We start from the raw sequence: 21,621 nt of genomic DNA, 5'->3' as shown, positions 1-21,621 counted from the left end.
TGTTACTTACTTCCTGTTTCAACACTCTATTTAGTTTCGTTATTGAATATGTATATATCGACCGGTCGGTCTCGTGTCTTTCCGATTCCGAGCCAATCCGTCTTGCTACCAGCGGCACAGGCTATAACGCCAGCTGTGCTTTCTCGCTCTTTCTCTCGCCTCATTCGCTCCAGTTAAATAGCTCTTGTGTTGCACATAATTTTAGTCATTCCCACAGGTTTCGCACACTCACACCAAAAGCGTGCGCACCACTGATCTATGTAAGTGGAGCACACAAGTCGCTTGGTCTCAAGCATCTTTAGAGTCACAAGTACCAAAATGAGTGGCTTACTGCACTTAAACGGTCAAATACTTACAAAATTGCCAAAATGCCCGTCTTGGCAAGTATTCGGTTAAATAGTCAGTTTTGGAACGTTAAAGGTGCTCTAACTTCCTGTTGACATTCAAAGTGTTGTCAAACAAAACAGAGGCGAGCTAGACCCTCCCTCGTCCTCCCCCTCCCCTCCGTGCTTCCTGAAACAGTCATGATTGTGCATTTAAATTGAAAGTAGCTTGCGTATTGGCTGGAGCACTGTTTATTATGTTTCGTGGTCCAGACTGCACCAGTTTGTTTTTGTTGCCATTTTTGGAGCTTGTGGCGACTACAGAGACCGCATTTTTTTACAGTGTGTTCAGGGGACAGGCAACTAGCGGATAGTGAGGAGATGTTTGCTGTATGTGACAAAAAATGTTTTGGCCTAAAACACGTGACATCGCTTGGAGCACCTTTAAATAGTTGAGAAAGAGAATGCATGTTGTGTATTTTGGGTCCATGCATGAACTCTTAAAGTGACAGAAGCCTAATATTCCTCTGCTGTCTGTCAATCAAAGAACAAAAGACAAAGAAAATCACTTTCTGCTCTTTAATTGTAAGCATTAGTCTGTTCACTTTTTACAATGAAGACTGTCCAGTGTTATTTTACATTTGATTACTTTAATTTCTGTAGTCTTTCTTCCCTAAATAAAAACATGAAAAACTTAGTTTCATAGTTATCTTTATTCTATTGCATTTATTCGTGGCGTTGTTTGCAATTTGTTTATTTGTACTTATTTTATTACTTTTTACTTTTCTTCATGAAAATAAAACTTTGCATTGAAGAAAAGTTTATTTTTGTTTGTATATGCTGTCAATTATAGTTCTTAGAAAGAAAATCAGAATTGGCCAAGAAAATTGCAATCGGTACATCTCTAGTATTTTCACTGGCCACAGTTTTGACATAGATACAGTGGGGAAAAATTGCCATATAGATATTTTTAATATTAAAGCACAATAAGCAGTGAAAAAGAACTCGATTAAGTACTGAGGGGCAGCTTTGTGTGCATTTTGTGAGCACAAAATCTGTGGGAAGGGGTAAAAGTCTGCACAATACGTGCAATCCCACGCCAAAATTCAAGCAAACAATATTCATTCGGAGCAAATAAAATGAGTGAGTGAGGGAAGGCGAGTTTGTGTGTCAACTCTCAACTCAACTCATCTCATCTCAAAGTATAATGTCTTAATATTCCAATAGAATTTGATCAAATTTAAGATTTTGACAAGTGAATGGCCAATTTACTTGTCCAAAGGACAAGCACATGACAAGACTTAATGTCAAGCCCTGATTTAATTACACTGTTAAATATAATTTTTAGAAAATCTCAAAATAAATATCAGTTTTTCATGGATTATAATGTTGCAGTGCCTAAATTAACTTTTTTTTTTTTTTTTTTTTTTAGTGTTTTATTTATTTATGCAAAATTGTGATATTGGCTAATATCACATTGGCCATAAGATGAAAATTATTATTCAGTAAAATACAGTATCTGCCATAAATTTAAAACTTTTAGGGCTAAACAGTCCCTTTCTGGAAGAAACCTGGTCATACTAGCTAGTCAAGCAATCTAAGCTGTTTTCTGCAAAAACATTAACTAGCTTAGCCAGAGCCAGGTCTACCAGCTGATCAGCCACCAAAGGTCTACCAGCTGATCAGTTTTGACTAGCCTGACACATGTAAAACCAGCTACCATCAGAAGCTGCATTTTTCAACAGACACAAAAAAAAAAATTCTCGTCGTCTTAAATTTTGTCACCAACGAGTTATGATACATCAATCTTGTGTGCTTCTCAACAGCAGGGCTCATCATGTGCTATTCTCAGCTCTGTCTCAGGTTGTTTGAATTACCGTCCACAGCCTGACTATTATTATTTACCCTCTGTGAATCTCTAGCAATCTATCTTCACATCTCTTAGTCATTTATATTGCCTGTGGAGAAAGTCAAATGCTCTTACCCCTCAGCTGGTGCACATGACACATTTATTCCTGAACTATTAGGCAGCCTGGAGCAGCAATCCAGCCTCTAACCCACAGGTCAGGCAAGCCAGTATGGCTGCTGTCACTATACAGCCATCACATTGACATGAGCACTTGCTTGTGCCCTCAATGTAAATCTGGAGTGGAGTCACGTAGCGTAACAGCAAGTCCAGAGCATGACACTCTTTATCAAATCAGCTAGTTTAATAAGGAGTGGGTGGCAGTTGTGTTTGCAACTAAGGGCTCTTGAATGAACGGAATACTAAAACAAAACGTTCTCCTCACTCCTTCTTTTTTTCATTCCCGCCACAGACCATGAAAGCTTAAATTCTCATCCTGCTTTGGACCGGTCAGATGTTTATTTTTAGGGCAATATTGATGTGTTGATCAGCACCATCTGGTGCTAATGGGCAAGTTATAGGAAATAGCATCTGCTTTGTTAACATTGCTATCCAGATTTATGAGACTTAGGAAATGCTTTGTTTAATTCTGCCTCCTAGATGACTGAGTATCTATATTTTGTGTTCCAGCATAAAACTAATCTGTTCCAGGAGTTCATTTCCACACATGAATAATCCATCAGTTCAGTTCTTTGTTGTTTAATCCATGACTCTCATTCCAATTTCTTCAGTGTCTGATATTTGTAGGCACTCTTTCACTGAATACTCTTGTTTTATTTGTTTCAACAGCCTTTTATGCATGTTGGCATACCTTTGCCTGTCCTGTTTAATGGTAAATTGATTGCTTGCCACATTGTGAGTATGTACCAGTCTTCTAGTATTGACAAGTGCAGCAAAATAGACTTCACAGGGTATTCAGCCATTTTAAGTGAGAATCCAAATCTCAGGGAGCATATACGTTGAAGCACAGGGATCACCTGCATATAAATACATCTCTTCACATAAGGGTATAGTGGGAATATAATACAAACACATGTTTTTGTAGGAATTCTCTAATGCTGTGATATAGTGAAAAAAATGTACTATTTAAAATAACTGCTTTATATTTTAACACGTAATTTATTCTTGTGATAGCATATTAGAACGACTGGAGTAATAGCTGCTGAAAATTCAGCTTGGCTGATTCGGTGCTCAATAAACTGTTGGAGACTGTTTATGGAAACTTAATAATTTTTGGAAACCCCAATACAATGTATGTTAGTGTATATACTAGTGTATGTATTGGCCGCCGATACGTAACAAAACTATTATTGACTAAATAACTTTTGTAACTTTCATAAATGTAGCGGAACCCATCCGAATGATGACCAAACCTTTACTGATGTTTTATTACATTTATTGCGTCCATTTTCACTCAAAACAAATCACCACAAAAGCCAAACAATACAAAGCACAAGAAATGTGCATTAAACTCTCAAAATATCTCAAATTAGAAGATTAATCACAATAAAGTATGTTACAATAAAGGATTAATATGTATTTAATTTATACAGTGAGGAATATGCAGTGCTATTTTACATTTGTTTACTTTATTTCTGTACCTGAAAACTATTAAACCTACCTAAAAAAAAAAAAAAAAAAGCACTGTTTATTTCATATGTATCTTTGTTTTGTTGTCTTTATGTAGGTCTGCTGAATGTTAAATGGATCCAATCTATGTTCATTAAAAATTATTTGATGCAGCAATAAACCTGCTAGTATATTTTAATGCAGGTGTTTTTGAACTTTGCTTATTTAAAACATGATCAAAATACTATCTATTATACTATACTATTTTAATACTATCCAAATTTCAAATAAGAGAGGAAGTGACAAATATCAGTATTGGCCAATAATTTTGGTGTTATCTGTATCAGCCCCAAAAAATCATATCGGTGCATCCCTAGTATATACACATTATAATATAATATAATATAATATAATATAATATAATATTAAACATATATATATATATATATATATAACATAATCAGGGAATCAGGGAACCAGCTTTACTGACGAAATGCGCGTGACAATCTCATGCGATATATCGTGCAGCCCTAATATTTATAATGTATAGTAATACTTGAAATCCCTAATTTGTGCAACTCGTGTTATTTGTGTGTGAGATAGCAGGGCACTTTTGCCAAATAAAGTGAACTTCTACAGATAACCCTTGCTTAGTGTGTAGGATGCAGTAAACACTGCGTAAAGACCCTGTGAAGCGGAATAGGCGTTTAATATTTGGCAAGCTCTCCAATGTGAGATTTTGCATTAAAACATAACTTTTGCAAGCTGGGCTTTTTATTCTTATTTGTAACTTTTTATGCATTACAGTTGCCAAGTCAGCATTGTGGATGCACAAACCCCATGTGGCCTGCCCCTCTCTCCATCAGAGCATCTCAAACTGCAGTATGCGTATATGCCCAACCATGTGCGCATGTGTGGCCACATAAATCATGTTAGTCAGTTGACCCCATGTATGCTTGTTAATGACAAAATGCCTCAGCTGGTATTGTGGGGTAGAGATTTCAGGAGGAAATGGCCTGTGAAGTAGACCTTGGAGGAGGGGATCTTGACTCACCTGCCAATCTCCCTCTAGCCCTGCCTCTTGCCCTCTACTCATTAACAATGCTGATTCAGGAATCAAACTGCTCTTACACTTGACAGCAGTTTCAGAAAAGGGCCTTTTACTCAAGAATGTCTCTGTAAAGCACGGACTACTCCATTCACCCCAATGCAGTCCCTCTACCGGCATTTCAGCATTGCTGCACGTAAATAGCTATTTGCTGCCACTTCCTCTTTGTTGAAACGCTGGCCACGCAGGCTGCATGCAATTAGAATACATGTTTGGCTAAGCCTTACGCTGTTGTACCTGTGTCAAGCGATGTGCTGTTCTGATAGCTTCTGCTCTTGTACTCCTGTGGGCCCTGTTTAGGGAAACCATGCTGTAAGATCTCTTTGGGATGTTTACTAGCTGCTGAGCTGGCTTTGTTATCGATCTGTGCGGTACAATGTGTTTTTAGTGTGCACGCACCTTTTTATGTCTGAGGGCTAAACTGACAAAATAGCCTAAATCATTAACAGAGCGGGACTGTTCCTGAGAGTCTGAAGCGGTTTAGTACACAACTGCACATTGCTGAGGGGTATGCAAGATCAGTGTTGGCGCCCCCCCTGTATAGTCTAACCCTCGCAGAAAATGTTCTACAAGTCAATGACTTAGCCTTTGTAATTATTAAATTATATATTTGGATAAGGTAATTTACTCGCATCCAATTGTTTCTGATATCACGTTTGACTGCACACTGCAAGACATAATGTGCTTGTCTTCATTAACAGAACATGGGGCCAAAGGCCCAATAACTAGCTTGTGCTTGGATGAATGCATCGGGGTGAATTTTTGATGCCTTTTTCTCTCATTTGTAGAATCTGATTTTTTTTTTTTTTTTTTTCTCTCTCATTTTTGATACCCTCCCTTGACGGCTGTTCGACCCCAGACAGTAAAACACTTTTTTTTTTAAACACCACATAATTTTGCTCACTATTTGATTTAGCAGTTATGGTATTTTTATTATTAATAATAATAATAATATTTATTTGCCTCAATTCATATTTTTGTATATTTTTATATAAAATTGGGACATTATATGTATAATTCCCTTTAATGAAGATCTTTTTTCATTTTTATTTAAGGAGATAATTTTTGGAAAATGTTCCATGCTTAAGTGGAAGATTTGTGCCACCTGGTGAAAAAACACGTTTAAAACGAAAATGACATATTACCAACTATAACTAGTAGATATAAATATAGTTCTTTTCACATTTTGATTTTGGATTTATATTTAGACATTACAAAATATAGGGCTGCCCCCTAATAGTCATCTAGAAGAGGCTTAGTCAACAATTTTTATTAGTTAGAACTTAATCGCAGAAAAGAAAAAAGAAAAAAAACTTGTTGCGAAGTCACGCAGTCCGTGAGGGCCAGATCGTTAACGGCGGGTCCTTGTGGTAATTACAGTATGTCGGGCAAGAAATCCAAACATCAACCTTAAACAACATCAAATATGGCTTATCATTTGAAACATGTAAGTAGTAGCAACTTTACATGGCCGCTCGCTCTAACGTTAACCTACGTAAATCCCAGTCTTTGTGTGGAGTGTGGAGGCTAAAGTATTAGCGCACTTACTGCAAGACATGAAGGCGCTGGTGCAATCACTTGCATTTTTCTGATAACCGCAGAAACAACTTAAAATACTAAAATAAAATATTTCATTTTTGGTCATACAGATAACCACAGGAATAAAATGCATATTAAACCTGCCCTAGAACTTTTTTTTAAAAGATGTAATATAAGTCTAAGGTGTCCCCTGAATGTGTCTGTGAAGTTTCAGCTCAAAATACCCCATAGATTTTTTTTTTTAACACTCTGAGGTCTAAAAACGCGCCGGCGCGTTTTGCAGGTTTTTTTTCACATTGCAGCAAAACAGACTTAAAATACTCCGTCATTTTTTGTCATAGAAACATAAGTAATACATCAATTGAAACTATAGAATATCTCCTTTTATTTGTATATACTCAGAGTAAAAACAAAATGTTGTGCTTTTTGTAAAATAAAGAAAACTAACATGATGCGTGATCTCTCATCTCCCTCTGAACGAAGTCCAATCTGATAGTTCTCAGAAAATGAAGTGTAACTTAGTGAATACTAATCACAAAAAATTCATACTTATGTCTAACAAAACGTTGAAATGTCAGGTTTTAAATCGTGCAAGTCAACAAGAAAACAAACATTCTGTGTTTATGTAATCTGTATGAAAAGAGAGCCATGTCAGAAGTCCGTGATTCAGCTCATTACCCACTAATGCGGCCACACCCACGGAGCCAGCGCTATTCACAGGCAAATTCAGAGACAACACATGCATTCATCATCTCAATCGTGTATTTATTGCCTTGAAAATTGTTTATCTGGATGAAAAAGCCATGGTTAGCGATCTCTGGAAGACATTCAGTAAATTCCTGTTTGTTTTCTTCTATTGATAAGTTTTAAGTGAGTTTTTGTTTCTTTAGCGCCCTCCGGCTGTAGTATGAATTGGTAAACACCATTCATGGAATATCGTCTTCTTCTTAGGTGAATTTGTGGACTAAAATGCACAGAGCGCCCTCCGGCTGCAGTATGAATTGCAAACACCAGCGCTCATAGAGATAACAATGAATATTAAATAAAAAATAACTCCTCTGTATAGAAAATTGACATAAACATATGAGAATCCTATATTTCTCCAAATGTGCATGCTTTTAAACTAAAAGCCTATATTCAGACTCTTTGCATCACAGAAATACATTATATTTTAAAGTATAATATAAAACCATTATTTATATTGTAATAAAATTTTTCTGTATGTTTCATATACCATGATGAGCTTGAGACATCACAGAAGTTTTTTTTCACAGCCTACCTGACTGAAATGCCTCATTAATATGCAAGTCTTTTCAGGTCATTACTATTCAATTCTTTTGTCTTCACAGGTGAGAATGAGCCATTATTCATGGAGATTCACGCCTCCTCGCATACCGTGTTTCTTGGCAAAAAGTGTCTTACAAAAACTAAATCAGTATATTGTTATAAATGAAAGAGTAGTCAGCATAATTTTTACATAATTTTGAAGCAAAAACTCTAGTCTACAACCTTCAATACCCAAAAGTCTTGTGAACACAGATTTAATATACTTTTATTGGCCTTATATCAGTGACTTAAGTTTTTTGTTTTTTCAGTAACCATGCATAAACATTATTCCTTCAAAAACACAAACATGTACACACATGTTCCTCACATATTATGGTAGCCTAGTTTGTGCTGAATACAGTGTAATGACACTTGTGTCATTAATATGTTTATGAACAACTGAAAAAAGCACAAATGTCAGGGCATGTCAAAACTTCTCCAGGCCCCAAATCAGCCTCAGACTCCAGAGGGTTAATTCATTTTTTTAACTGCCTATTTTGGGGCATAATTAGAAATGAGCCAATTCTGGGTGTGTGGCCCTTTAAATCTGGTGCTCCACACCCCCGGAGCTCGCGCTTGCCTTAAACAACATTTAAAAAAAGTTCAAACAGCTAATATAACCCTCAAAATGGATCTTTACAAAGTGTTCGTCATGCAGCATGTCTAATCGCGCAAGTACAGTGTTTATTTTGATGTTTACATTGATTCTGAATGAGTTTGAGGCTATGCTCCGTGGCTAACGGCTAATGCTACACTGTTGGAGAGATTTATAAAGAATGAAGATGTTTATGAATTATACAGACTGCAAGTGTTTAAAAATGAAAATAGTGAAGGCTCTTGTCTCCGTGAATACAGTAAGAAACGATGGTAACTTTAACCACATTTAACAGTACACTAGCAACATGCTAACGAAACATTTAGAAAGACAATTTACAAATATCACTTAAAATATCATGTTATCATGGATCATGTCAGTTATTATTGCTCCATCTGCCATTTTTTGCTATTGTCCTTGCTTGCTTACCTAGTCTGTTGATTCAGCTCTGCAGACCCAGACGTTCTGCCCTTGTCTAATGCCTTTCATAATGTTGGGAACATGAGCTGGCATATGCAAATATTGAGGGCGTACACCCCGACTGTTACGTAACAGTCGATGTTATGTTGAGATTCGCCTGTTCTTCGGAGGTCTTTTAAACAAATGAGATTTATATAAGGAGGAGGAAACAATGGAGTTTGAGACTCACTGTATGTCTTTTCCATGTACTGAACTCTTGTTATTTAACTATGCCGAGGTAAATTAAATTTTTGAATCTAGGGCACCTTTAAAATATATTAAAATAGAAATCAGTTAACTTAAATTTTCACAATGGTTCACAACAATTTTACTGTTTCTGCAAAGAAATGTAGCTTTGGTGATGATATTAGAAGAGATGACATTAAAAAAATCTTACAGACCCCAAACTTTTGAACGGTAGTGTATATATAAATAAAAAAGAAAAATTTGTCAACTTCACTAAGATGGGTCATGACTGGTCATCCAACAGCAATTTATAGTTCTAGGTTGTTACCCTCTTCCGTCTGTTTTAATCTTATCAACTTCAATCTCCCATCCACATTAAATCCTTTCAAAGCTACCTTGCTTAGTTATGTTATCCTCAGAAGCACTGCTGTATCTGGGTCCCTCCTCTGCAATGAAACAATGGAGCACTCCACTATTGCCCACAGGGCAATGCACTCAAAAACACAACCACTCTGCAGCCCGACAAAAATACCACTCGTTCCACCCCCCTTGGGTTGGAGAGCGTGTGGGAAGACCACTTTATACGCACAGACCTGCTCTTACCTCTGACGTTCCGCCCTATCCACAGAAAATAATTTTTTCCAGCACAGTAATGTTTTGTTTGTATTATCATTCTAGAATGCGAAATGTATTTATCTGGCTACACAGTTTCTTGACCAGTCTCACCGGACATGTTCATCTCAGTGAGTTCAGGAATCATGTAAAGGATTTACCCAGGCAAAGCTGGCAGGATGCCCAGCTTCTGTTCAGGCAAATCTGGATGATTTAGGTCACTAGTGAAATTTACTTGTATAATATGTATAGCTGTTCAGAGAGAGAGTCTTATTTTAATGAATGATGAATGAATCCAGTGGATGATGCTGTGTCCTGCTCCATAGTTCATTTTGCCACTGTGACCACAGAATCTGTTTTTTCTTGATTTCTTCCTGATTTAAGATGTAGGTTTGGAGGTAATCTATTACTCAGGGAAAATTATGTTTGATTCTTTGCAGCAAAACATTTTATAACTCTGTTGTAGATTTCTGTGAATGTGAAATCAGGGGGTTCTCAAAAGTTTTTTCTAACATTCCATCTCAAGATTTGGGGCTAATGGGTTAGTGTTCTTGTTTTCCTATCAGCCAGTCAGCATTATGTTGCTATCGTGTGACTCCAAAGTGTTTAGTCACTGATATGTATGGCTGAGGTGACTGACTTAAAAAGTGATAAGGAACCTGTGTATAATTAGGCTGGTTTAGGGTTATCATTTATAGACCCTAATCAGACATGTTCCTTAGCAACAAGTGTACACTAATCACAGTCCTTCAATACAGAATAACTGATATATTCTGATTTAACAAATACATAGGCAAAATTACTATAAGGTTTTATTGCACAGAACTATTAGATTATGCATAATAGCAGGCAATTTTGAAGTCTAATGGAAATTGTCTTGCAATTTGTTACAAAAGCAGTACTTTGATGTTAGTTCATGAAGATTTAATCTGTGTAATCTTGCAAATGTTGTATTATACAGTACATGGTCCTTTTGTGCTTCGATGAAATTCACAGATACAGAACCTGTTTCTGTGGTCCTTGCAGAAAGGGTTTTAGCATGCTGACTGTTTGGTGAAACGTGACTAAAATAATACCCAGGATTTTGAATATTATAATAAAAATAATAATTCTAATAGTGATTATGAAAACAATTCTTAACTATTCTAATATCAACATTTATATGCTGCAGTAGATGTTAATGTTAAAAATAAATGCTATTGAATAAATAAACTATTCAACCTCACTAATTGAATAATCCTGTCCCATCCGTAGTGAATTCTTCTCAGTTTTAGGAATGTGTATTTTCCACACTCAGCCTCTGGATTTGTTATTGAACTGGATGCTTGAGGGTGTTAAATCTTCCGCTGGAATGTGTCCACCCTTAAGAATGCTCTTTTGCAGCTTATCCAGACACATTAGTGGGTAACTGAATAATCATACGACTTGGCATTTCTTTATTCAGTGCAATCACAATTCTGGCCCTTTAAAGGTCATTGTTGTGTGACTTTGCAGGAGAATGATTCGTTTGTTAACTTGTAATGTATGTGTTTCTAATCTTGCTGGAACATACTCTGTTATCCTAGCAAATGGTACGTCATATGTCATAGTTTTAAGCCAAGGCATTTTTAAAATCATCCTCACATTTCAGCTGAAGTCTATAAGCTCTCATATTTGTTTTGGTCTGCATGACCTCTTCCACCTCCATGAAGTCATCCAAACACATCTGATGCCAGCCAGCCTCCCTCCTCAAACTCGCACATTCCCACTGAAGCAGCCATGTGTTTCTGAGCGAGTGGGACTCAAGGGAAGGATTTCTCATTTCTGCAGGTCGAATAGCAGGACTCTTGGATCTCTCTTGCGTTCCGTGTGGTTGGCTGCTGCATTTCACAACACTTCTCCAGGAAAATCTTTTTAATCACCTTCAGATGTGCTGTGATGGCACAAGTGATGTCATTTGTAGTGACCCATTGCTTTTCTCTGTCCCCTCCACTGATTTACGGCTGAAAGTTGTGTTAGGCCACGTCTTATCATCATTAGACCTTGAATGAGAAGTAGGGTTAAACTTTCAAAATCAACAAATAGATAATTAGAGTTGAATGTACTTTTAAAAGTTTGATTTCAGTCAGACTGAAGCAATCATTTTAAAATGTGTTGTAAATGCTTTAGTTTTACTGAAGTTGTACCAGTCTGGTTTTTGCAAAGTTTGGACTAACTGGCTTAGATAATGTAATTGTAGCTTGACTTTTTCCAGCATGTATACACATTAATCAAACAACATCTGGCCCACTCTGGCTTTATTATAAATATGTATTTAGACTTATTAGGTGATTTTTGTCTGAAGAACTCCATTACCTGTGAAAAGTCTGAAAACATGTTTCTGAAAGAAGTTTCGTCTGCTCACCAAGGCTTCTTTTATTTAATCAAAAATACAGTAAAAACAGAAATATTGTGAAATATTATTGCAATTTAAAATAATTTTCAATTGTAATATTTTTTCAAATGTAATTTATTCCTGTGATGGCAAAGCTGACTTTTCAGCATTATTACTCGAAGTTTCAGTAAAACATGGTCTTTCAGAAATAATTCTAATATGCTGATTTTGATTAAATAAATACAATTTTCATTAACTCACTATCATGTCTAAAGCTTGTTTTTCTGTTTGTTTGTTTTGTTTTTTGATCTCATTGACTTTGTATGGACGACAAATGGAGGGTGAGGTAAACCATTTTTAGGTAAACCATCCCTTTTAAAAAGCTGCATTGATTGGTCAACCTCACCATTCAAATAGTAAGTTGTTTGATTAGTCAGCTATCCTAACTTGCCCTTATTGTCTTCATCAACGAACATGATAATTAGGTCATTAAAAATGGCTTTGAATAGAAAATACCCCCTGCCAAAGTGCGAGACATATGGAGGCTCTTTGTTTCCGGTCTTTGTCTTTTGTGCTACTACAATAGTGTTATTATTAGACAATGCAGCCCTGCTGCCTCAAGCAGCCATTGTCGTTCATGAAGGGTTCTCCAGACCTTCTCAGTGCAACACTAACATTTCTCTCTGTCTCTTCTGTTCCACTCACTCTGGACTGCACTGGTCCCAGAGGATCAGGATCAGAGTGAAGGGCACACGCTGGAGAAACGCTCTGTGCTCCTACAAGGGCAACCCCCTCTTCACAGCTCTCCCCACTGTTTCTTTTGGCTCACCGGCCCTGTGCTTTGTCCCAGGGACTGTACCACTGAGAGCTAACGAATAGGGGAGGCACTGGGGGTTGGGAACGGGGGGAGACCAATAGAGTCCGAAGAAAACGAGAGCGTGTGGTGAAAGGACACCACAACAGATGCAAAGGGAGAACTGCTTTTTTCATCATACTTTCTTCTATGCGTTCTCCAGACCACATGTGTTGGCCAGCAAACTAAGCATTCAGTGAGTGTGCTTGGATGTTAAGGAATTTTAAATAAAATGGAGCAAGAAGGACCGAAGCATCTCATCACAAATTACTAGGAAAGCAAAACTGCAATGAAGTCCCTGAAAACTGGATTTCTGCAAAAAGCCAACTAGCCGGCGCTTCACTCTGTGCAAGTTTGCAGGAAAGCTCCAAAGGGGGAGCCTCAATCCTTGTGCTTCACAACAACTCAGCCAGGACGGCACTCCGAAGGGGGTGGGAAACTCAACTGACATCTGTGTTCTGCTGAGTGGATTTGTGCCGGACAAAAACAACCGGTTTTTCTCTCACACATGCTTGACTGATGGATATTGAAGGCGGGAATCCTTGAATGTTTAGGAGTACGGCTTCTGAATTGAGCTTCCAGCGTGCAGCCGGAATCTCGGGTGAACAAAAGATGCTGCGTTAATCAAAGCAGACGGGATGTTGTGCCTCTGTAAGTCGTCTTTGCTCCTTTTGCTCACTGCTCGTTTTATTTTCCAACACTTTTATTTTGCTCTTGGTCATACCTTCACTTTAATCTCACTTTATTTACACTTAAAGGCATTAGGTGTCTCTTAAAAGCACATCTGCAGCCTTCAAGTCTCATCAGGGCCATTGACTTCATGCTTTGTACTTCAGATCAGTGCTGCGTAACCATGCGCTATAGAGATTTACACCACTAAATGGATTTTCTGTAATAGCTCTTGCAGGGAGCTCATACCTCCTGAGCACCTAGAGTGGTTTAATATCTTTCATGCCTGTAAGTGCTTGTAAATGATTAGCTGGAGAATCCCCCTTAAAGTGTAGTTGCTTTCCATAAGGGCTCCATCAAACAATAGTTGAGTTGAACACACTGTCCCAGCAAGGATCGCTGACCACTTCTGCGAATGAATTTGTGTGTGCGTCCCATGGGACTTCATATTAAAAACCCTTTGTGGTCACTGCTAAAGTATATTTCCCTAACCGTTTAGGTTATGGAAGCCCATCCTAGTTAATTTTCCTGGCACTAGTGGGGGATACCTCTCTTTCTCTCAGCACTGGCAAGCTGTTCAAGAGTTGGTTTTAAACTGCACTGTGAATAACTGGGTCAGTACTTCTCATGTTACCCAGGGTTTTCCGAAGAGCTGCACTGCTTACCGGACCTTACTGAAGCCCACAACTTGCAAATTTTACATACACCTGGTTGTGCTTCTCTCTAATCTCTTCCCACTCTTCTCAAATAGACCTTGCTGGTCACAGGTCTGTTTCTTTGCTCGCGTCAGAGCAGCAGCGTTAGATTTCACTTTTCACTTGTAAGGATGTGGAATGAACAGAAGTCTCAGACCGTGGCTCAGTCGGGCCTTCATGTGGTATTGTTAAGATGTCTAAAGTTTCACTTGCACACATACTGAGATAGATATTTAATACTTCACAGCTCTCTGTAACCCTGCCTTCTTTAAGGGCATAATCCTCTCACTCTAAAGAGTGCAGTGCCACTGAGCTTTCACTCACCGTGACAGGAATACAACCTAACGGCTGCTTTCTGAACTTGAGTGTAATTAACACTCTTATAGGTGAGATCTGAATGCAGATTTCAGGGTTCGCACAATCTTTTTCTAATTTAAAGGAACATTTGGTACTTTTTATATGGTGTGAGCCTTAAAGGTCCCGTTCTTCGTGATCCCATGTTTCAAACTTTAGTTAGTGTGTAATGTTGTTGTTAGAGTATAAATAAAATCTGTAAAATTTTAAAGCTCAAAGTTCAATGCCAAGCGAGATATTTTATTTAACAGAAGTCGCATACATCGAACGGCCAGTTTGGACTACATCCCTCTACTTCCTTCTTTAATGACGTCACTAAAACAGTTTTTTGACTAACCTCCGCCCACAGGAATACACAAGAGTTGCGTTTGTAGAGTGTGTTTGTCGCCATGTCGTCGAAACGCTGTTATTTTCATCCCGCAGTCCAATCACCGGGTCTGATTCTGGCTCAAATTGATAGGGTAAAATTAAAGACATGTTTACAATAACACTGAGCGCGTGCATCTCCACGTTATGGTAAGAGGCGTGACCTTTCCGGGCAAGGTTCGCTAAGCTGCTGTCGAATCACAACACAGGAACCGCTGGCACAATCAGAACTCGTTACTTATTTCTGAAGGAGGGACTTCATAGAACAAGGAAGTCATCAGCCCGTTTTTATGACGGTGGAAACAGCGGTATACAGATAAGTAAATTATGTGAAAAATACTGTGTTTTTTTACACGCCAAACATGAACACATGTTATATTGCACACTATAAACACAAACTCTAAAATACTGCAAGTATAGAGGTGTAAGACTGGTCCAAAATATTTTGTATTCTGATCAGAAATGCATGTGACCACATTTGTACTGTAAGTGCTAACGTGCCCTTACGTCTCCCATACAACAGCACAGGATACAACATGTAATCATTCCACCAAACCAAAGGTTTAAAATCTTGGCAGTGTCCGTTTACACTAAGTGCAAATAGCCAACCTTTTCACTAACACCATCTTTCTTGCTTGACAACTTATGATCAGATCACCAGAAACGGATGTTAATATCAGTTTTAAACAAACACAAAGTGGTTAGAGAGAGAGTTGTTTATTTTTGCTCTTCTATTCTCATATTTGTGCTGCCTGTGTAACTAGATGGATGGAGATGGAGAGACACTATTGATCTTGAGGTAAATTTTGTGTAAATAATTAAATTATTTATCAGTGGATCCACCTGGATGCAACCTTTTTATATGCTCTATCAAGATTTACAGCTCAATGCTTTTGCTACCAACTCAAGTACAAGTAGCTGCTGTCAAATCTTTTATTGTAAAGAGCAGATACGTTTGCCGTTCTGTTCCTCTTTAAATGAGTTTACAATGTTAGTCTAGTATAGAGGCTTTTTGCATGATGTTTATTTTTATGTGGGAGTGTGACAGAAATGTAATCACCCTTTGTTTTTGGCAAGACAAAGATCCCCCCCCCCCAGTGTTTGTGTCTGTCGCTGAGGTCATCACCTATCTCACAGAATGAACAAACTCAAATGAGTCACAGCAGAAATTTGTCACTCACACAACACAACAGTCAGTGTGTGAACAGCCTGAGATGATGTAATGGGTTATATTTGAGTTAATATACTCTGAGCAGGGTAATAGGATTTTTTATTTGAATGATATATAGTTAGTCATGGTACATTTCTCCTATGTTCCCTCAGAGTATTTTGAAACCCATCAAGAAAGAGACCTTTTATGTACAACGTTTGAGACAACAAACAGATCCTTTGTGTGTGTAATAACTCTTAGGCTGAGCATACACTTTGCGAGTTTAGACACTCGGGAAACTTGTGAGCTGTTGCACACGTTACGAGTCATTCAGTTAACCTGATAATTGTGTCCAAGCAGTTGGTGCACGGCACGACTGTAGCTACTGCATGGTAAGTCGGTGGCAATCAAAAAAGATGTCTGAGCAAATGTTAGGTGAATAGCAGAGAACTGTATGGTCATTCATTTAAAGGATTAGTTCACTTTAAAATGAAAATTACACCAAGCTTTACTCACCCCCAAGCCATCCTAGGTGTATATGACTTTAATCTTTCTGCTTTATAATGGCAGTGAACGGGACCAACGAGTATGAAGCTGAAGAAAGTCCATTCATTCATCATAAACGTACTCCACACTGCTCCGGGGGGTTAATAAAGTCCTTCTGAAGCAAAACGTTGCATTTGTGTAAGAAAAATATCCATATAACAAGTTATAAAGTGAAAATATCCAGACCGCCTTCTGTATTCAACTTACGAAAAAGGTTTTTTTTTTTTTTTTTTTTTTTCGTAAGTTGAATGAAAAGTTTTGAACTTCGAGAGGCGTTACACTTTCTCAAGTTGGAAGGCCTTTATTAACCCCCCAGAGCCGTGTGAAGTACGTTTATGATGGATAGATGCACTTTCTTCAGCTTCATACTCATTGTTTCCCATTCACTGCCATTATAAAGCTTGGATGTGTCAGGATATTTAAAGAAGAAAGTCATATACACCTAGGATGGTTTGAGGGTGAGTGAAGCTTGGGGTAATTTTCATTTAAAGTGAATTAATCCTCTGAACTAAGTGTATTTGTGTGTGTCAGTGATTGTGTTGCTAGTAGCTTATATGTGATGTGGATGTACACTGGTCAAATTCGAGCTGACTCTCTGAATTTTTTAAAAATGTTTAAAAAGCTCATAAGTCCTCTCACATAATGCAAACTGCAACCATACGTGCATGGCACAATGATTGACACTGTATTTAGAATTGTCACTAAAAGCTAGGATGGACTGAAGAAATGTAATCAGAATATCTGAATTCTGTTCATACATGGCTCAGTCTGTGCTGTCTGTCACTGGATTCACTGTTTTAGTGCTTTTGTATTTATTATTTATAATATGTGGGCAATATGCTCAGCTGGTGACAAATCATTTAACACATCTTCAAACCTGAGAAACAGTCTCTGCACCTGACTAAAGAGAGACACATCGCTGCTAGTCATTTTTTCACAGATGGCAAAAAAGCTTCTCATAATAGCAACAGGATGTGATGGATGTCTTATGTTTTCAGCGTTAGCAGCTTACAGCTGTCACTAAAACAAGAAATTGCACTGTTCTATCTGTTCATTCCTTCCTTCATCTCTTTCTTTATAGTTAACCCTCGCAGATGAACAGACTGAAGTGACACGGAATGGCCTGGAGTCAAAAGAGCCTGTGTATTTGGTTCAGATCTACTGTCAGGTAAGACAAGATCTTGTTTTTTGTGCAATTCATTGCATCTTGTCATTTTTTTCCCCCAGTGTTTTGATCATTGAGTATTGCTTTTAAGTTTTGCAGGTTTAAAATCAAGTATAGAAGAATCTAGTACCAATCTGCAAATGCAAGAGTGTGGTGATTCTCACAGTAAGAGAGAGATGAAATCATCCACATGAGACAACCCAGTAGAGCTGTAAATTAAGCCCAACTGTGAGCTGTTGCTTATGAATTTGTGATGCAGACCTCCTACATTTTTGCATTAGCATTTTTTTTTTTTTTTTGCAAAATAAATAAAAGAGTAGTGATAGTAAAAGTGTAAAGTTCCCTCACATTTATTTTAAGTTAAATGTCCCTTGAACTGTACCCAAATCTGGTACAGAAATCAGGCAGTTGTCTGCTTGTGCACTTGATTTGAGCACTGGCAGATCTGACTGAAAACTCACTGGAAAAATATCTGAAGTCTTGGTTTGTGTGTGGAAACCTCATTCCATCCTGGTGTGTGAGAAGTCATCCAAATCCACAGCACTGCTCCTGTGTGTTTTAAAATGAGAAAAAAATAAAACATTAATTACTGAGGGTGCATATTTGGCCAGGAGCCATCTGAATGGACAAGGATCAGACACACAGGAAAAGCACTTTAGTTCCACTCTCATTGCAGTTTTTCCAAACAAATGCACTACTCAGGTCCCCTATGAAATGCATTGGAAGCAGGAAGGTTGAACAACTGTTTGTTTTCCCTATGGTTGCACTAGTACACCAGCATTTTAAAAAAAAAATAATAATAATAATAATTTTTAAGTCTTTTCACCCGGCCCTGGTTCAGAGAGAAGTGTTTAGGGTGAATCATTGACATTTGAGGTTTTCCATTTACTGTGAATATGGACTCTGTGGCTTGGAGACTGAAGGAGTGAAGGAAAAGTGCAGTTATTCCAAAAGAGAAAGGAAAAATACTAAATGGTTTTTAAAAGGGTTGGTGTCATAAATTGACTAGAGGTTCATTAGAGCAGATAATAGGTCTATACAATGTAAATTTAGCAAGAATAGAATTCAATATAGTCTTATCACATACTCAAGGATCCCAAATTAGTTTTTGTGCCTTATCTTCATACTAATGGTAGGTGAATTGAGAAAATGTATCACTAAGTATTTTACTAGCCACAAATCTATTCAAAATTGATTTGCTGTGCAAGCAGCTATTTTTAACCCTGAATGAATATCACAAAAAACCTGTTCTGTAACTAATAAACTAATAATACACATGCTGCTGTATGTCGTTTGATTAGGAAATCTGATTGGTCGGGTATGGTCAACTGTGGGTCTACGGGAGTGCACAGTGTGTTCTAGTTAAGCGGCACAGCACTGACAGGATGATTGATGCTTTGCACCGAGCAGCCGCAAAGGCATTGGGGCAAAGAGAATCCACCATGAGAGGCTGCTCCATAGAATCCCATCAGCATATTCAGTTTCATGTTCATTAATATCTTCAAATTGGGATTTCTCAAGTGCTTTATATAGCTGCTAATGCTCCTATCAGAACTGTATCCTATTGTCAGACAATAATGTAGTGAATTCATGTAACTTTAGTCCTTTTAAGAGACACTCATGTACAGATTTGAGTTGATCTACTTTATATGATATATGGTTTGTAAGATGTATTATTATTATTATTTTTTTTTTTAAATGTTCTCAATAATAAGTCCTTTATGTCCACAGAGGCTACATTTATTTGATCAGTAAAACAGTAATACTATGAAATATTTTCACAGTATAAAAAAAGTTTTTACTATTGTATATAATTATTTAAAACATAATTCCTTGATGGCAAAGCTGAATTTTCATCATTACTCTTCAGTCAGTCTTCAGTGTCACAAGATCCTTCAGAAATCATTTTAATATTTTGATTTTCTGCTCAAGAATCATTTTTTATAAATATATTTAAAGTTTGACCACAAACTTTTGTGATGTAACTTCTTCCCTTTTATGCAGCATTCCTTTTACAAGTTATTTCATGTTAGCTGATACAATCCAGAACTTGCCTGCTTAAGTTCACCCAGTGTTGTTTTCTGAACACTAAACATGTCTTTCTTCATAACATTGAAAAATCTGATCCAATCTTTTTCCCCCAGTAAGAGTGACCCAATACTTTTCTTTTTCCCCCTCATAACTTTCTGGATGTGAAATGAGATTCGCTTTTATCTAACATCCAGAATACATGTTTGGTTTTTTCTCCAAACATTGGATTCTATTCTTTATCTACCCTAAAAGTATTAGTATTTCCTTTAGGAAATGCAAATCTAAAAAAAAAAAAAGTTGCTCTGTGGTCACTGTCCCTCTCCTCATTGCTTTGAATGCTGCTTTGTCCAGAATTAAACTCACACACAGCTGTGGTGTGGCTTCTCTGAAGTGGCTGTTGTGTGTGTGGTCATCGTGGTGCTACACTGGCCGGATGAGGTTTATCCAAAAACCAGGCCCTCATGTTTACCCTGCAGACCAAACGTCAACACACTCTAACACTTGTTTGTTTACCTTTTGGGTTACTGCCCTCTTTTACTGCCCCGCAGGGACGAAGCTGGATTGTGAGGCGGAGCTATGAAGATTTCCGAGTCCTGGATAAGCATCTCCATCTCTGCATCTATGACCGCCGCTTTTCCCAGCTCCCTGAGCTTCCCCGTTTCGACAGCCTGAGGGAGAGAGCAGAGGTAAGACCCCCAAGCGCTCTTTTTCAGCGCACTCCCCTGTGACCAATGAACCATTTTAGCTGTTCTTTTTTTTTTCTTTTTTTTTTTTTTATAAGGTAAATGCAGAATTTTCAGACCTTTTATACTCAGTGTACAAGGTGCTTATCCTGGAAGATGCCCCTCTCAGTGCAGTTTTAGTCATCTGTGATGAGTGAGTGCTCAGTGAGGCTGGTTAACAGCACCTAATGGCATCCCTTGAGAGACTGTCAGATGGATATCCCTGTAGTGTACGAAAAATCCTCTTCTCCCTGCTGTGTTGGGCATAACCGGCATTTGTTTCACAGAGTAGTATACTTGAACTGTGGCATATTTTCACAGCTAAATTGATCTGCTTTGAAGTTTGAGTGGCTGATAATGCCGCCCATTATGTTTGCAGTAATGGAAGTCTGAGCAGCAAAGTGGAAGCTCCCACGATGGGGTTTGTGTGTAACTGGGCGCTTTGAGATTCCCAATACAGGAAAACAGCTTTGCAGTCATATTTCACCTATTGGATTGTGCAGTTTTGTTTATAGAGAGACAATTTAGAGATATTGGTAAAGATGTATCTGAATCTTGAAAAGGGGAACTCGGTAATCAGGGCTCGACGCTAACGTTTTTCTTGTGCTCCTAATGAAAAAAATTTAGGAGCACTTTCTGATCAATAACAGACATTAATTTTACCATTACAGGGCGATATTTTCCCCTTTAAATTAATGTCCAGGGGCATTTTTACCATTATGAGAGCTTTTTTTTTTTTCTTAACTTACTAAATTTATGCATCATATTTCATCAATTTCTTAAATTAAAATTGAAAATAAATTAGAAAATTTGTTTAAATGTTAAACAGTAAATTCAGTTAGAACAATAACACCCAATGAGACTGTTACCAATCAAAAGAAATCAAAAAATCCATCTTTGCACTGCAGAAGTGGCACAGAAGCTTCATCGGAAGTGGTACTATTTAGACACATTTACATAGACTGTTTTTACTGTTTAACTAAAGTGTAAAATAAATATAAAACTGCCAGTAGGTGGTAGTAAATCTTAATGTGCGAGTCATTCATTCAGTCATTCAAAATCACTGTTGCTTGGACATGTGCAACAGTTCTGGT

The 21,621-nt window shown here is 37.6% G+C and overlaps 1 protein-coding gene across 7 annotated transcripts in view; it reads left to right on the top strand.

Moving 5' to 3' along the window:
• arhgap32b (Rho GTPase activating protein 32b) overlaps nt 1-21,621 on the top strand; it is a 119,282-nt gene that overhangs the window by 63,293 nt on the left and 34,368 nt on the right. For 6 of the 7 annotated variants that reach the window (XM_048167258.1, XM_048167257.1, XM_048167255.1 and 3 more), the window contains exons 6-7: nt 17,691-17,777; nt 20,354-20,491. In XM_048167258.1, the coding sequence (XP_048023215.1) occupies nt 17,691-17,777; nt 20,354-20,491 (225 nt within the window). Of the gene's footprint in view, nt 1-12,914; nt 13,481-17,690; nt 17,778-20,353; nt 20,492-21,621 lie in introns of those variants that run through there. The other variant, XM_048167261.1, reaches the window with a different exon arrangement.

Source organism: Megalobrama amblycephala, linkage group LG18 (assembly GCF_018812025.1).
Source record: "Megalobrama amblycephala isolate DHTTF-2021 linkage group LG18, ASM1881202v1, whole genome shotgun sequence".
In the NCBI taxonomy this organism is placed as follows: Eukaryota; Metazoa; Chordata; class Actinopteri; order Cypriniformes; family Xenocyprididae; genus Megalobrama; species Megalobrama amblycephala.
The sequence above is the reverse complement of the archived record's forward strand: the minus strand, read 5'-3'. Positions and strand labels throughout refer to the sequence as shown.